The sequence below is a fragment of the Zootoca vivipara genome, chromosome 16 (assembly GCF_965207765.1).
Source record: "Zootoca vivipara chromosome 16, rZooViv2.hap1.1, whole genome shotgun sequence".
NCBI classification, from domain to species: domain Eukaryota; kingdom Metazoa; phylum Chordata; class Lepidosauria; order Squamata; family Lacertidae; genus Zootoca; species Zootoca vivipara.
Window position 1 is genome coordinate 24,715,683 of NC_142599.1, and position 17,321 is coordinate 24,733,003.

The 17,321-nt window shown below is 46.7% G+C and overlaps 1 protein-coding gene across 1 annotated transcript; it reads left to right on the forward strand.

Annotated features, from left to right (window-relative positions):
- Positions 1-654: 654 nt before the first annotated feature.
- On the forward strand, positions 655-15,595 carry LOC118076008 (arylacetamide deacetylase-like 4). The gene is made up of 4 exons (XM_035098487.3): positions 655-964; positions 5,019-5,235; positions 7,524-7,587; positions 12,114-15,595. The coding sequence occupies exons 1-4, from the start codon at positions 788-790 to the stop codon at positions 12,886-12,888; spliced, it is 1,233 nt and encodes a 410-aa protein (XP_034954378.1). The 5' UTR covers positions 655-787; the 3' UTR covers positions 12,889-15,595.
- Positions 15,596-17,321: the final 1,726 nt, after the last annotated feature.

Sequence of the window (17,321 nt, forward strand, 5' to 3'; positions counted from 1 at the left end):
GTTGTATATCCGTAAGTCCAAGCAGGTTCTGGTTTCAGTTGGAAGTAAAGGTAACGGTAAAGGGACCCCTGACCATTAGGTCCAGTCGTGACCGACTCTGGGGTTGCACGCTCATCTCGCATTATTGGCCAAGGGAGCCGGCGTATAGCTTCCAGGTCATGTGGCCAGCATGACAAAGCCGCTTCTGCCTTCTGGCAAACCAGAGCAGCACATGGAAACGCCGTTTACCTTCCTGCTATAGCGGTTCCTATTTATCTACTTGCATTTTGACGTGCTTTCGAACTGCTAGGTTGGCAGGAGCTGGGACCAAGCAACGGGAGCTCACCCCGTCGCAGGGATTCGAACCGCCGACCTTCTGATCGGCAAGCCCTTGGCTCAGTGGTTTAACCCACAGCACCACCTGGGTCCCAATTCTAATTCTCCACATCAATGCATGCATTTGTATCCAATATTTTTTTTTACTTTTTTACATGTCCGCCAAGCATGATAAAATGTTTGTCTAGTTTATATAAGTCACTGTGGCACAATACTCTGACCTTTTAAACAAGATGCTGGACAGCTGTCAATGCAGGATGCAAACAGGTAGGTATTGCTGGAGGAGAGGTTGGGGAAATTCACATCAATTAACGTACATCCACACCCAGTGACACTCAGTTCTAACTCTTCTCAGATAAGAGGTAAATGGGTTGGCCGAGGAATTTCTCTTGCACATAACATCAACTGATCTCCTATAAAAGCCAGCAGTGCTGCCTAAGGTGAAGACCTTATCTCTGCGCCTCTGAGAGAAATGGCATTTGGTGGAAGTCTGTGGATACTGATATTATATATGACCATTTTCATTCATTCCTTGTTGTTTGCTTGGGGAGTTTGTTATCGCCTTACCAGGATGCAGCTGCCTCGAGGAATCAGCTGTCGTGCAAGGCTACTAGCTTTCGATTTCTTCCTGGGATATGGACTTGTACTGGTAAATTTATTTTACTTATATCACAGGGATGAAGTTAGGTAAAGGTAAAGGGCCCCCTGACAGTTAAGTCCAGTCACAAATTTAATATATAATTTGTATAATTTCGATTTGCATTTGTATTTGGGTTATATTGATTCTTCTTGATTTGTATGGATTTATGTTATGTTGAATTATGTTGATTTTATTGTTAATACGTCTAATATTTAATAAAGTATTTTAAATTGTTTTTTAAAAAAAGAAAAGTTAAGTCCAGTCACAAACGACTCTGGGGTTGCAGCGCTCATCCCGCTTTACAGGCCGAGGGAGCCGGCGTTTGTCCGCTTCTGCAGACAGTTTTTCCGGGTCATGTGGCCAGCATGACTAAGCCGCTTCTGGCGAAGCCAGAGCAGCACACGGAAATGCCGTTTAACTTCCCGCCGGAGCGGTACCTATTTATCTACTTGCACTTTGACATGCTTTCGAACTGCTAGGTGGGCAGGAGCTGGGACCGAACAACGGGAGCTCACCCCGTAGCGGGGATTTGGACCGCCGACCTTCCAATCGGCAAGTCCAAGCAGCACAGTGCCACCCACTGATGAAGTTACACCCCTATAAAAAGGGCTGCAATGTTTGTAATATTTCTCAAATATTATTCAGATAGGCGAGCAAGAGGTGACATGATAATATTATGCAAGGCAGGGAGAAATTGGATAGAGAAAAGTTTTCCCCCCTTCTCTCTTGACACTAGAAGTTGTGGAGAATCCACTGAAGCTGAATGCTGGAAGATTCAGGAAAGATAGAAGGAAGTTCTTCTTCACACTTGAAACTAACGAAGTGCCATGGTCAGATCACTACCTGGTGCAACTGGACTTCTCCGTGACCCTTCCCCTCTGCAGGGAGGTGGGACCTATTCGGATGGTCCGCCCCCGCCACTTAATGGATCCAAATGGTTTCCAGAGAGTGGTAGGGGATGCTTTATCCCATGTTGATGGCCTCCTTGCCGACTCCCTGGTGGCCCGCTGGAATGTGGAGTTAACCAGGGCCATTGACTGGCTCCGAAGCGCCCTCTCCGATTGCATGGAGCCCGGACAGCCCCGTGGTTTTCCCTGGAGCTGAGGGCGATGAAACAGTCGCTGAGACGGCTGGAGCGCCAGTGGCGGAAAACTCATTCTGAATCTGACCGAACACGGGCTAGAGCTCAACTTCGAGCCTACCAAGTGGCAATAGCGACGGCGAAGAGGACCTTCTTCACCGTTTCTATCACATCTGCAGAAAACAGCAGTAGGAGACTATTCCAGGTGGTTCGCAATCTATCCGAACCACCTTCGTCATCGGGGCCTGATAGGGACCCCAATATCTCCTGCAATGCTTTTGCAAAGTTTTTGCAGATAAAGTCGCTCAGATTCGGAGGGAGGTAGACTCCACCATGGGAGCAGGGCCGGGGCGGGAGAGTGCTAGAGACCTGTCTAGTCCAGTTGTGTGGGATCAATTCCAATCTGTTATCTCCGAGGATGTGGACAGGCTGCTTGGACGAGTGAAACCAACCACCTGTCTCCTTGATCCTTGCCCATCCTGGCTTATAAAAGCTAGCCGGGAAGGGCTGGGCGATGGGCTTCGCGGGTTGGTGAATCCTTCTCTCTGTGAGGGAGCCTTTCCAGACCCGCTGAAAGAGGCGGTTATTAAACCGCTTCTTAAAAAACCATCTTTAGATGCGGCCAATATGGCCAACTATCGCCCAGTCTCAAATCTTCCATTCTTGGGCAAGGTGATTGAGCGGACCATTTGGATCCCTTCCATTCGGGATTCAGGCCTCATCATGGGACTGAAACTGCCTTGGTCGCACTGGTTGATGATCTCCGGAGGGCTAGGGACAAAGGTGAGAGCTATTTCCTAGTTCTGCTGGATCTCTCAGCGGCTTTTGACACCATCGACCATAACATCCTTCTGGACCGTCTAAAGGGTTTGGGAGCTGGGGGCACTGTCATACAGTGGTTCCGCTCCTTCCTACTGGGCCGTGTTCAGAAAGTGGTGGTGGGGGATGAGTGTTTGGACCCCTGGGCTCTCACTTGTGGGGTGCCTCAGGGTTCTGTCCTCTCCCCCATGCTTTTTAACATCTACATGCAGCCGCTGGGAGAGATCATCAGGGGGTTTGGGCTGGGTGTTCATCAGTATGCGGACGATACCCAGCTCTACCTCTCTTTCAAATCAGAACCAGTGAAGGCAGTGAAGGTTTTGTGTGAGTGCCTGGAGGCAGTTGGAGGATGGATGGCGGCTAACAGATTGAGGTTGAATCCTGACAAGACAGAAGTACTGTTTGTGGGGGACAGGAGGCGGGCAGGTGTGGAGGACTCCCTGGTCCTGAATGGGATAACTGTGCCCCTGAAGGACCAGGTGCGCAGCCTGGGAGTCATTCTGGACTCACAGCTGTCCATGGAGGCACAGGTCAATTCTGTGTCCAGGGCAGCAGTCTATCAGCTCCACCTGGTACACAGGCTGAGACCCTACCTGCCTGCAGATTGTCTCGCCAGAGTGGTGCATGCTCTGGTTATCTCCCGCTTGGACTACTGCAATGCGCTCTACGTGGGGCTACCTTTGAAGGTGACCCGGAAACGACAACTAATCCAGAATGTGGCAGCTAGAGTGGTGACTGGGAGCGGCCGCCGAGACCACGTAACACCGGTCTTGAAAGATCTACATTGGCTCCCAGTACGTTTCCGAGCACAGTTCAAAGTGTTGGTGCTGACCTTTAAAGCCCTAAACGGCCTCCATCCAGTACATAGCTGCCAAGTTTTCCCTTTTCTCGCGAGGAAGCCTATTCAGCATAAGGGAAAATCCCTGTAAAAAAGGGATAACTTGGCAGCTATGATCCAGTATACCTGAAGGAGCGTCTCCACCCCCATCGTTCTGCCCGGACACTGAGGTCCAGCTCCGAGGGCCTTCTGGCGGTTCCCTCGTTGCGAGAAGTCAAGTTGCAGGGAACCCGGTAGAGGGCCTTCTCGGTGGTGGCGCCTGCCCTGTGCAACGCCCTCCCATCAGATGTCAAAAAGGAAAACAGCTACCAGATTTTTAGAAGACATCTGAAGGCAGCCCTGTTTAGGGAGGCTTTTAATGTTTAACAAATTAGTGTATTTTAATGTTTCTGTTGGAAGCTGCCCAGAGTGGCTGGGGTATAAATAATAAATTATTGTTGTTGTTGTTGTTGTTGTTGTTGTTGTTGTTGTTGTTGTTGTTTTCAAACTATGGAGGTCTCTCTCACATGAGGCAGTGATGGCTGCCAAGTTGAATAGCTTCCAAAAAGGATTAGATAAGTTCAGGGAGGAGAAGGTTTTGGGTGGCCACTAGCCTCCATGGCTAGGCTCTGAACCTGGAAAACATAGGAAGGGAGAGGGCTTGTGTTCAGCTTCCGCTTGCGGTTTTCCATTGAGGCACCTGGTTGACCACTGTGAGATGCTGGACTAGATGGGCCATTGCCCTGATCCAGCAGGCTCTGTTCTTATCCACTTAGGTGGATTTATTCTGAGGAGGACTAGCACCGAACACCACCCATTTAGTGTGGTTTCTCATGGCCTCCAACAAGAAGAAGCATACAAGGAAGTGGAATGGTCAGGGGCCGCTCAGGAAGAATCACTCTCCATCCAGAGAAGAAGGGAAAGATATACAGTGTAGTCAACTCATATGTGGGGATTCCATTCCACAGGTAATAGACAGGCACATCCAACTCCCAAGAGACTGTGATCTACTCCCAGTATAAAAAAAAACTGGCAGTGATCTACCCATTGTCATTGGAGGGAGGAGGAGCGTGGGTGATTGGAAGGAAGGGGAGAAATGAGCAGAGTTGTTGAGCTTTTGTGGGGAGGATTGCCCTGCACAGAGTTGTTTAGCTTTTTTTGGGGGGGGTGATCTCACGATCTACCAGGATCAACCAGGGATCTACCTGTAGATCACGATCTACTGGTTGGACATGCCGTATATAATATAATATAATATAATATAATATAATATAATATAATATAATATAATATAATATAATATAAATATTGCTAATTATCAATGGTAAATGTTTTGGTTTAAACAGGCAGGAATTCTTGAAAAACTGGGCATCTGCCATAGATATTCCATAATCAGGGTCGGGCCCTTATTCATTCCAATAAAGAAGGACCCAAAGCTGATCATAAAGGATCTGGATTTTAATGGAGTGCCCGTGAGGGTGTACTGGCCCAAGACATCACCTGCTGGGAAAAGGAGAGGAATCATCTGTGTACATGGAGGTGTTGGACTATTTGGAAGCATCCGTAAGTTCTGTGAAATGTTTTTGAAATGGTTCACTATGTTGTTTGTGGAGAATTTGGGGCGCTACTATAATGTAAAGTTCCTGAAATGTTTGCTATGTAGGGGTGGAGGTGGTTTGTGCTGCCCTCGTATTATTTGAATAAAATATTGTGGTGTGTGTGTGTGTGTGTGTGTCTGTGTCTGTGTGTCAAGTAAGCCCTGCCCTGCATAACTGATGACATGATGTAGTGCACACACACTATTGGAATGGCAATACCCCTCAGTTTTGGGGGGACTGGCTCCCTAAAAATATTTCATTGGGGGGCTGAAGGGACCACGGCCCCTAGGAGTTGGCTCCTAGTCCACTCACCCAGGGTTAGTGCTCCTTTTGAGAACTGAAACTATGGAGGAAGCTGCCTTAGTCACATATTTACACCTTCAGTCTGCATGGAGGGAGTCCAGATCTTACAGTAGGCACCCCCAAACTGCGGCCCTCCAGATGTTTTGGCCTACAACTCCCATGATCCCTAGCTAACAGGACCAGTGGTCGGGGAAGATGGGAACTGTAGTCCAAAACATCTGGAGGGCCGAAGTTTGGGGATGCCTGTCTTACAGCATGGTCATCTCAAGCAGGGCTTGTCCTCCACAGCAGTGCCGCACTGGAGTCAAAGCCAGTTGGTGATCGTAGTCCTGAGCCATTTAAGGCTTTATAGGTCAAAACCTGTACTTTGGATTGGGCCCGGAAACAAATTGGCAGCCAATGCAGTTGAGCAGGCATTTCCATTATATGCTCAAACTGTCTTGCCGCCGTGAGCAAGGTGGCTGCTGAATTCTGCATCAACTGCAGTTTCTGAACAGTAGGCAGTCTAAGTTCAATGAACTTGGCAGGATGGGATTGTAAAAAATAAACATGAGGCTGAGGTTTCCCATTGTATAGGTGACCAGTTCTCTGGTAATCCTAGCGTCATGGCCAATGAAAAACCTTTACATTTTCATAGAAGGCGGTTTTGCTTCATGCGCCAAGGGACTTCTATGAAAAGTCTTCCAGAGAAGGTCAGAAATAATGTAGAAAGAAGCTCAGGAATGTGGGTTGAGGTTTGTTTGGTTCTGTTCTAATTTTTATCCATTGACACTGCTTGATCTCTGCTACTGATCAGGGAGAGAACAAATTCCACATAATGGTTTTCAGCTGGCGATGCCCCATTTATCAACGGTTCAGTCCAACTTAGTTTTTCTCGGAGAAAACCCATTAAAGATGGTTGTTGTTCTCTACAATCAAGCAGCATATACATTTTATGACAGTTTTTTAATACAGGTATATATATAAAATAGCAGACCAGAATTAATCATCTGTTAATTTCACCAGGTTTACTTTTAGTAGGACTAACACTGGATCCAACTCACAGTGATTTCAATGTGAATTGCTAAGAGCAGGGGTCAGCAAACTGTTCCAGTAAAAAGGGCATGTGGGTATGTTTCCACTTTCCACCGAAACCGCTTGACCGATAGCATTCAAATTTGCACATGTCCCATGCTACTGTGAGAGGAAGCATATAATGTTTGCGTAGACAGATGTCACTCCTGTGCAAGGTAAAACCCCCAAACCCGTGTTTCAGAACACACAAATCACCCAAAAGTGCATGCTGGCGAAAAGAAGCCAGAAGAGGTGGCAAAACAGCACCCTCTAACGGCAGCTACACTGGCACTGCAGCTAGAAAACATTCCCACTCAACAACACCATGGCTCCCGTTTACATACTAGGCCGAAGCCTTTACAGACTAGGCCGAATGGAGGTACTGACTCGCCTGGGTGGGGTTTGGGGGGCAGGGGATGGGATAGGTCAGGACACATTGGGACCTGTCATAGCGATGACCTGGGGGTGGGGGGAAGAGGGGGTGTGATACGTCATGGGTCAGGACAGGGTGGGGGGAATCACAGGGAAAAGCCGGGGTGGGGGGGAGGGGGCAGGATGCGTCATGGATCGACACAGGGTGGGGGCAGTCACAGGGATTAGCCACAACAACGCGTGACAGGCCAGCTAGTTTTAAATAAAAGCACACATTATACTAATGTAAAAACACTAGGCAGGCCCACAAATAACCCAGAGATGCATTTAAAATAAAAGGACACATTCTACTCATGTAAAAACACGCTGGTTCCTGGACCGTCCGTGGGCCGGATTTAGAAGGTGATTGGGCCGGATCCGGCCCCTGGGTCTTAGTTTGCCTACCCATGGCTAAGAGGTTTTGTAATGGAGCCTATCAATTAATCTCTGATAGTGTCTCTGTGTGTGTTTTGTTCTTTTTTCCAGGAACCACTGAAAAGATTTGCCGTTCCATTGCTCACCAAACTGACTCAGTGGTTATGTGTGTTGAGTAAGTATCTTCACTCTCGTTGTAGCAGAAAAAAGACTAATTCTCCTCTGCTTCTAACTCTTCCTAACACCTGAGCTCAGAGAAAGCCTGATAAAGTTTTAAATAATAGTGATTTTGCCAACCATAATAATGGGTGTTCACCTTTGTATTTAGATTTTCATACCTTGGGCCCCAATCCCTCTGGCTTCGAGCATCTCTGCTGGAGCAGGCCAAAAGGGCTCAACATACGATTGTCATGATGGCTAGCCAGCATAGCTGCCAAGTTATCCCTTTTTTTCAGGGATTTTCCATTATGCTGAATAGGCTTCCTCGCGAGAAAAGGGAAAACTTGGCAGCTATGCTAGCCAGGTGCCCAATGAAAAGCCCACAAACAGGACCCGAGCACAAGACCACTATCCCCAGTTGCAATTTACATCAACTGGTATTCAGAAGCATTACTGCCTGTGATAGTGGAGGGGGCACCCCCCCCTTGTGACTTGCAGGGCTTTTTTACCAGCCAGAACTCACCAGAACTTACCTCTTTGTTGCGTTCTGGCACCTTTTTGGTGCGTTCCGGCAGCTCTGTAGTGTTGCGGTGCCGTCCTGCTTTTTTTTTTTTTCTAGAAAAAAGACCCTGGTGACTAGTATCCATGGGAAACCTTATCCTCCATGAGAGGATGGTATTGCTTCTAAATCCATCACCATTCCATCTATCACAATTCTCTATATCCTGCCTTTAGGACACAACTCCTTCTAAGGCAGCACACAACAAACATTAAAATTCATTTGCAGAAACCACCACATCAGCCACACTTACCTGCCCAAGACAGCAGTGGTAAATTGGACATTGGGAGAAGTGTCATTTACCAGGGCTTCAGAGCCCTTAACAAGGCAAGCCTTCCCCACAGTCATGGCCACCATCTCTCTGCCCTTGCTGTCTTAACGCACATGGTGCATCTGATCTGAAGCCTCCTGGTCAAGATGGGTGAACTCGAGTTCTTGGTTTTAGAGGCCATAAGGGATGGACAGAAAGAGAACCCTGGTGGAATGGAGAGAACCAGTGGGACACAGTTAATAATAATAATAATATTTATTTATTTATTTATTTATACCCCGCCCTCCCCAGTCAAAACTGGGCTCAGGGCGGCTAACACCAGTAAAATTATAATAAAACGTAAAAGAAAGAAAACAATTAAAATACGGGTTAAAATACAGTTTAAATTTAAAAATGTAAAAATACAGCCTCATTTTAAAGTAGCCCAAATCAAAACTATAAGGGAGGAAAACATAGGGGTCATACTGAGTCCATTCCAAAGGCTAGACGGAACAGCTCCGTCTTGCAGGCCCAGCGGAAAGATGTCAAATCCCGCAAGGCCCTGGTCTCCTGTGAGAGAGTGTTCCACCAAGTCGGGGCCAATACTGAAAAGGCCCTGGCCCTAGTTGAGACCAATCTAACCATCTTATGGCTCGGGATCTCCAAAATGTTGTTATTTGTGGACCTTAAGGTCCTTCGCGGGGCATACCAGGAGAGGCGGTCCCTTAGGTCCCGTAGTTATCTCAGGAAGGCAGGGTGGGACATACTGGGGATGGTGTCACCCTGCATGTGAAAAAAGGGCATTGAGTCCAGGAAGCAAGAAATCCCAGAAGGGGCAGACTTCTCCACATAATCATTGTGGGGGGGTCATACTGGGCCCCAAGAGGGATTTAGTACTGGGGTTGAGTTCTCATCCTCCTGATCAAAACGCTTAGGGAGATCCTGAGATGGAAAATGAAATCAAGGAAGCATCCAAAATATAGAAGCTTTTTAATGGCATGGAGAAAGCGACATGGGGAAAGTTTTTATCCCTCTCTCTTAACTCTAGAGCAGGCACCCCCAAACTGCGGCCCTCCAGATGTTTTGGCCTACAACTCCCATGATCCCTAGCTAACAGGACCGGTGGTCAGGGATGATGGGAATTGTAGTCCAAAACATCTGGAGGGCCGAAGTCTGGGGGTGCCTGCTCTAGAACATGTGGACATTCAATGGAGCTGAATGCTGGAAGATTCAAATAAAAGAAAGTATGGCTTTAAAAGAGGGTTAAACAGTGGAGAGGCAGTGGAATTTGCTACCAAGGAGTATGGTGGAGTCTCCTTCTTTGGAGGTCTTTAAGCAGAGGCTTGACAGGCATATGTCAAGAATGCTTTGATGGTGTTTCCTGCTTGGCAGGGGGTTGGATTGGATGGCCCTTGTGGTCTCTTCCAACTCTACGATTCTATGATTCTATGAAATGCACACAGTAAGGTTACCAGTGGCTTCTAGCCGTGATGGCTATAGTCTGCCTCTGCAGTTGAAGGCAGTGTCCTTCTTCTGAAAAACAGTTGCTGGAAACTGCGGGAGGGGAGAGTACCACTGTACTCATGAGTTTCTCATTGTGGTTTCTCCAATGATTGACCAGTGGCCACTGAGAACAGGATTTTCAGCTAGCATTATACCTGGGTGCAGACCCTCAAGCACATTGACTGGATGCTGCACTCCAGGCCTCTCCATTCTGGGCTGCATCAATAGGAGTATAGCATCTAGATCAAGGGAAGTAATAGTACCACTGTATTCTGCTCTGGTCAGACCTCACCTGGAGTACTGTGTCCAGTTCTGGGCACCACAGTTCAAGAAGAATATTGACAAGCTGGAACGTGTCCAGAAGAGGGCAACGAAAATGGTCAAAGGCCTGGAAACGATGCCTTATGAGGAATGGCTTAGGGAGCTGGGTATGTTTAGCCTGAAGAAGAGAAGGTTAAGGGGGGATATGATAGCCATGTTCAAATATATAAAAGGATGTCATATACAGGGAGAAAGGTTGTTTTCTGCTGCTCCAGAGAAGCGGACACGGAGCAATGGATTCAAACTACAAGAAAGAAGATTCCACCTAAACATTAGGAAGAACTTCCTGACAGTAAGAGCTGTTCGGCAGTGGAATTTGCTACCAAGGAGTGTGGTGGAGTCTCCTTCTTTTGAGGTCTTTAAGCAGAGGCTTGACAGGCATATGTCAAGAATGCTTTGATGGTGTTTCCTGCTTGGCAGGGGGTTGGACTGGATGGCCCTTGTGGTCTCTTCCAACTCTACGATTCTATGATTTCTCCCAGTGAACTCACCCACCCACACCCACACACCCACACACACCATTGCCCCTCTTTTGCACCATCCTTGAGTGGCACCTGCCTTCCTGGAACATGCCTTGCTTGTTTGAATGGAGAGTAGGGAAAGATGTGTGGTCATGTGTAGGAACCAGCCCACTTCTCAAATGGGAAAGTTCAGATTTGCTTTCCGTTAGCTGCGTTAGAAGAGGGGCTGTCGCAGGGCGTAATCCTCACCCCGATGCTTTTAAACATCTTTATGCGCCCCCTCTTCCAGCTTGTCCGGAGTTTTGGTTTCAGCTGCCATCAGTATGCTGATGACACCCAACTCTATCTGCTGTTGGACAGCCATCCTGACTTGGCCCCAGACACACTGGTCAGATGCTTGGAAGCTGTGGCTGGATGGTTGTGTGGGAGCCGGTTGAAGCTAAATCCTTTGAAGACAGAGGTCCTTTGGCTGGGTCAGGACGATATGGGGTTGGGGGGCCAATTCCCATCTCTTGCGGGGGCACAAGGCGTCCCATCTCTTGGGGGGACGCCTCCCTTTCTATGGAGGCACAGGTTGCAGCTACAACAAATGCAGCATTTTTCCATCTCTGCCATGCTAAGCAGTTGGTCCCTTACCTCTCTCGCCCGGATCTCGCCACTGTGATCCATGCGACGGTCACCTCCAGGTTTGATTATTGTAACTCACTCTATGTGGGGCTGCCCTTGGAGCTGACCCAGAAACTCCAGCGGGCGCAGAATGTCGTGGTGAGACTCCTTACGGGGTCTTCACTGCGGGATCACATTCATCCAGTGCTATAACAGCTGCACTGGCTCCCGGTGGAGTACAGGATCAGGTTTAAGGTGCTGGTTTTAACCTTTAAAGCCCTATATGGCCTAGGACCCTCATACCTACGGGACCACCTCTCCTGGTATGCCCCACGGAGGACCTTACGGTCTGCAAATAATAACATCCTGGAGATCCCGGGCCTCAGGGAGATTAGACTGGCCTCAACCAGGGCAAAGGCCTTTTCGCTCCTGGCCTGGCCCTGGCCTGATGAGCATTTACTGTTCCCAACCCAAATCCTGCAGAAAGCCATCTAATTCAGATTTTAATTTTACCCTGACTTTTTAAAAAGAGGTGATTAATTATTGTTTGATTTTATATCAATGTTTATATTTGATGTTAGGCACCCTGAGCCCGGCCTCGGCCGGGGAGGGCGGGATACAAATAAAACATTATTATTATTATTATTATTATTATTATTATTATTATTATTATTATTATCTCTTGTCCCACCCAGAGTTGGCATGTTGCCCCCTGTAAGGTTACATAGAATGGAAAGTGACCCTCGGGGTGAGAAAGATTCCCAACCCCTGCAATATGTCATGCAGGAAAATATTCATTGTCTGTGATGCTGAATTTTGAAGATATATTGCTTTCTCTTTAGATTTCGTTTAGCTCCTGAGCATCCCTATCCAGTCCCTGTACAGGACTGTTTAACTGCTACAATACACTTTCTGAAGAATGCCAAGGAATACGGAGTGGACCCCAGCCGCATTGCCATTGTTGGGGAGAGTAGCGGAGGCACTTTTGCTACTGCCATTTGTCAAGAACTGGTGACCAGAGAGGACCTGCCAAGAGTGCGAGCTCAGGTCCTCGTCTACCCATTCCTACAATCAGTGGACTTTGATTTGCCATCGTATCAGCAATACCATTCAGTTCCTCCCTTGTTCAGGAAACGTGCTATTAAAACTGGTTTGACATATCTCACTGGCAAGAAAATCAATATAGATGGAATTCTGAAAGGTGCCCATGTCCCTCCTGTTTTGAGAGAGAAATGCAAAAAATGGATCAGTGCTGATAACATTCCAGAAGAATTTAAGGCCAGGGGCTATGTCCCTAAAGCTCCTGCTCCATTTTCAGAAGAACTTTACGAGCAAGTTAAAAGAGCTGGTGAGACAATGTTTTCCCCCCTTCTAGCAGAGGACGACATAATCCGCCAGCTCCCGGAGACTTTCATTCTAACCTGTGAGTATGATGTTCTCCGGGACGATGGGCTGTTGTACAAGAAGCGGCTAGAGGACAATGGTGTGCCAGTGACATGGTTTCATGTACAAGATGGATTCCATGGAATAATGGCCATGGCTGGTTGGCAGTCAATTGAATTTCCAAGCACACAAAAATGTTTGCAGAATGTAGTAGAGTTCTTAAAAGGTTTATAGAAATGAATGATTTTAATAAATTAGACTGAGTAGAACCTTGGATCAGAGTTTTTTACTTCAGGATTGTCACAAATAGGAAAAAAATATCCTGCAACAAAAGAGGAAGAATATTGCTGGAAGACAAAGAAGGTCATTCATTTCTATAAACTTTTTAAAAGAACTATACTGTATTACATTTTCCCTCATTGCTCTCTCATTTCTCCCTCATTCACTTAAATAAATATCAAATGATATTTGATATCCTATATAATAATGTGCAAGTGTCTCTGCGTCCAGATTCCCTGTGTCCCTGTGTCCGCGCAACTGCGCATGTGCCCCATGGACACAGGGATTGGATGCAGAGACTGGACGCACGCGCTCTCTCCCCCCCCAACCCCTCTGCCTACCGTTTACCTACCTGCGGCCGCCAACCACCGCTCCCCGTGCGAGCGAGCGCGCTCTGTTTCCACGCAGGCGCACTTGCTTCTAAGCAGCAGCGCGAGGAGGAGGCGGCTGCGAGATAGACCCGTGCACTTCTCTCTCTCTCTCTCTCTCTCTCTCTCTCTCTCTCTCTCTCTGTGTGTGTGTGTGTGTGTCTCGCGCACACACACACACACACACACAGAAACCGCCCGCCCGCCGCCACAGCAAACCACCTCAGGCGGTCGACTGGAGGGAAGCGCAGCCGCAACTTTCCCCTCTCACGGCTGCTTCTGTTTCCCTTCCTCACGCAGGCAGCACATCCCGGAGAAGCCCCACTCGCTTCTCTCTCTCTCTCTCTCTCTCTCTCTCACACACACACACACACACACAAAAAAAACCCACGCGCCCGCCCCACAGCAAACCACCTCAGGCGGTCGAACTCAGGTACGCGCACGCCGCTTCCCGCTACCCCCCCAGCTACACTCCCAACCAAGCCGCGACATAAATCTATACAGAGAGGGGGAGAAGAAAGAGAGACCCCCGATTAGGCTTGGAAGCGCCACCGCCACCTAGCGGCCACCTGCGGGATGTGTGTGAGCAGGCGCACCAGGGAGACTAATATACGACCCTCCGGGGGTCATACAGGCACAAGCTCGCCTACCTCGCAGGGTTGTTGTGGGGATAATTTTTGTGGTTTTATATTTTTATTTTGCTCTGCGAAGTGCCCTGATGCCTTCAGGTATAGAGCAGTATAATCCTTTATAATAAAGTGCAAGAAGTGGCGGGTGTGCGCAGGCACACGGCGGGATGCGCTCTGCACATGTCCCCGAGGTTGCTCTAGCTGGGCTCAGCGGAGCACCCCGACGAAGCGGCGGCCGTGGGAGGGGCCAGCCGGTCCCCCCCACGCGCCGCCGCTGCAGAAAGAGGCCAAATGTTCTAGCGCATGTTTATTAAACGGGCTGAATGACACTAGTGTCATTATAAAATGTTGTGGGTCATACCTTGGTTTTTTTACCATGGTTTTTTCCGTCAAATGTTAGTAATACTCGGCCACACCATTTCCCAAAATGCTGTTTCTTTCTCTGATGATGGTCACTGGTTGTTGTGATCCACCCCCTGCTGTCACATTTTAATTCTCCCTCCCTCCCTCTGTTACTCCCCCTCGAACATCATTTGTGGGTGGAGAGCAGAGTTTGGAAGTACAGTGGTACCTCGACTTACAAACGATTCGACAACCGAATTTTTCGACTTACGAATGGGGCAAATGGCCACGCGCTTATGAATGTCTCGACATCCGAAAGGAAACCGCGGCGGTTTTAGATAGGGATTTTTCGACTTATGAATTTTTAGATAGGGTTGCTTCGACTTATGAATTTTTCTGTTTCCAATGCATTCCTATGGGAAATCACGTTTCCAATGGCGGGTTTTGACTTACGAATTTTTCGACCTACGAAGGTGCTTTCGGAACGGATTAAATTCGTAAGCCAAGGCACCACTGTAGTAAAAAATAAAAAAGGTAAAATATTACATAGGGACATGTGAGCAGCATGATGCTCAAGTCCATCCAGGTTTGAGGCGCAAAAGGACCACTCTTTTTTCCTGCCTGCTGGCATTTCAAAATCATGTGTCTTTCTCATCACAGAGGATGACTTCTGTCTCCTGGGTTTCTGGGGTTTTTCCTGTTGTTATTCCGTCTCTCACAGCTACAATAAACCTACCATTGAAATTATGGACTGGTCGTGGGTCTCACCAGCAGAGGTATTAACAGTTAAGAAAGTAAATATGGAGAAGAGGCGGGCCACGTATGAGGAAATCTTGACGAAAACTGAAAAAGGATGGAGTTTAAAACCTTTTGAGGACATTAAAGGAGTGTTAACAGGATGGATAGAATACCATCAAATAAATGATGTGCTTAAAGAAGATAGAAAAATAGGTTTTGAGGATAAAAGATCCAAATTTCAAATAGAAGTGCTAGAAGGCAAAACAAAGCTTTTGGCAAAGATGTATGATTTGTTGTTGGAGTGGTATACAAAAGATGAGTTGACAAAAGAAGTGATGATTAAATGGGCAAAAGATTTGGGGCATAATATTGAATATGATGCGTGGTTGAAATTATGGAATCAAACTTTAAGATTTACAGCATGTACTGCCTTGAAAGAAAATGTATATAAGATGATGTACAGATGGTATTTAACTCCAGTTAAATTAGCTAAAATGTATAGAATGAGTGACAAAAGTTGCTGGAAATGTAAAGAGAAAGATGGTGAATTTTATCATATGTGGTGGACATGCGAAAAAGTTAAAAGATTTTGGGAAAGTTTATATAACGAATTGAAAAAGATGTTTAGATATACTTTTCCAAAAAAAACCAGAAGCATTTTTGTTAGGAATAATGGGAGGAGAGATTAGAAAAGAAGATCAAACACTGTTTATGTATGCAACAACCGCGGCTAGGACTTTGTTAGCCCAAAAATGGAAATTACAGGAATTACCTACAATTGTGGAGTGGCAGACAAAAATGATGGACTATGCTGAACTTGCTAGATTGACATGCAAGATTCGTGACCAGGGGGAGACAAGGTTTCAAAAGGACTGGAGTAAATATGTGGACTATATGGAGAAAAACTGTAGATCATTAAAAACTCTCGCAGGATTAAAATAAACCTTACGAATTGACCAATATGTCAAAAAAGGAACTGCAAAAAAGGGAATTAACAAGAAACCCGCATGAAGGGAGGGGGGGAAGTCATAGCTCGGCGGAGCAAGGTAAAAGATGTGAATATAAGATTTTGTATAAAAGATTGGTTTTGTTAATTTGTTGAATTTGAAAAACTGGAATAAAATGTATTTTAAAAAAAAGAAATTATGGACTGGTCATTTCTTCGTCAGAGGGCAAACGGGCAAATTTAGCAGGGGATCAAATACTTTCCCCCTGTACTGTATATGATTTAAAAAAGTGAGCTAATCCAACATAATTATTTAGGTTATCTAAAAGTTACACTTTGACTAGTTATAGTAGGAGCCTCATTTTAGGGGGAACAGGGTGAGGGCGGAGAGAGAAGCAGGGGAGGGAGAAACATGTCTGAAAACGGCCGTTTTATGAGAACTGGAATCATCCATGCACAAGGCAGTTTTTAAAGCGTTTTGGAGGAAAACATAGAACGGGATGCACAGTACTCAAGGGGGGCATTGTTGTTTTTAAATCCAACAACAGCTCTTGCAGCACGTGGCAGCAACAATCCTTGAGAGGCCCCTGCTGTGATATCACGGATTGGAGGGGCCTACAGTGTTAGGAAGGCTGGGAGCCCATTTGAGCCCAGGTGCTGTGTTGGGATTTGTGGGCAGGATTCCCTTGCAACTTGTACCACAGGCCTCATTTGCTGCGTCCATCACAAGCATTTCTGTAGGAGTGAGACAGCCGAGCATGCCAAGTGGCTTTTTAGATTAGAGCAAAAGATAGCTGAGGAGGTGGTAATTAGAGGAGAGAGAAGAATACTTCTTTCATCACGCTAAAACAGGTCACCCAATGGTAAATGATAGGGCAGAAGGGCAGAAGAAGGGGATTTGGACTTTAACAGACCATATCATTAATGTAGGAAACATGTGGTATGACCATAAAAGCAGGGCTAGCAGAAAGCCAATAGCCAAAGCTGACAAATAATAAATCTTATACAGTAGCCATTCCCTGTCTATGAATAATCTAACCGTGTGGATCAATGAAAAATAAGAAATACAGTGGTGCCTCGCAAGACGAAATTAATTCGTTCTGTGAGTCGTTTTGTATTGCGAAAATTTCGTCTTGCGGTTTTCCAATGTAAGCAAAGCAAAGCAAAAAAAAAATGCAAAAAATTTCATCTTGCGAAGCACGGCCATAGAAAACTTCGTCTTGCGAGTCAACAAAAAGGTCGCGAAATGCTTTCATCTTGCGAGTTTTTCGTTGCGTGAGGCATTCGTCTTGCGAGGTACCACTGTATACCTCTTTTTGGCAACATATGCTGTAAATTAATTGTCCATTGCAAAATCACTGGAAT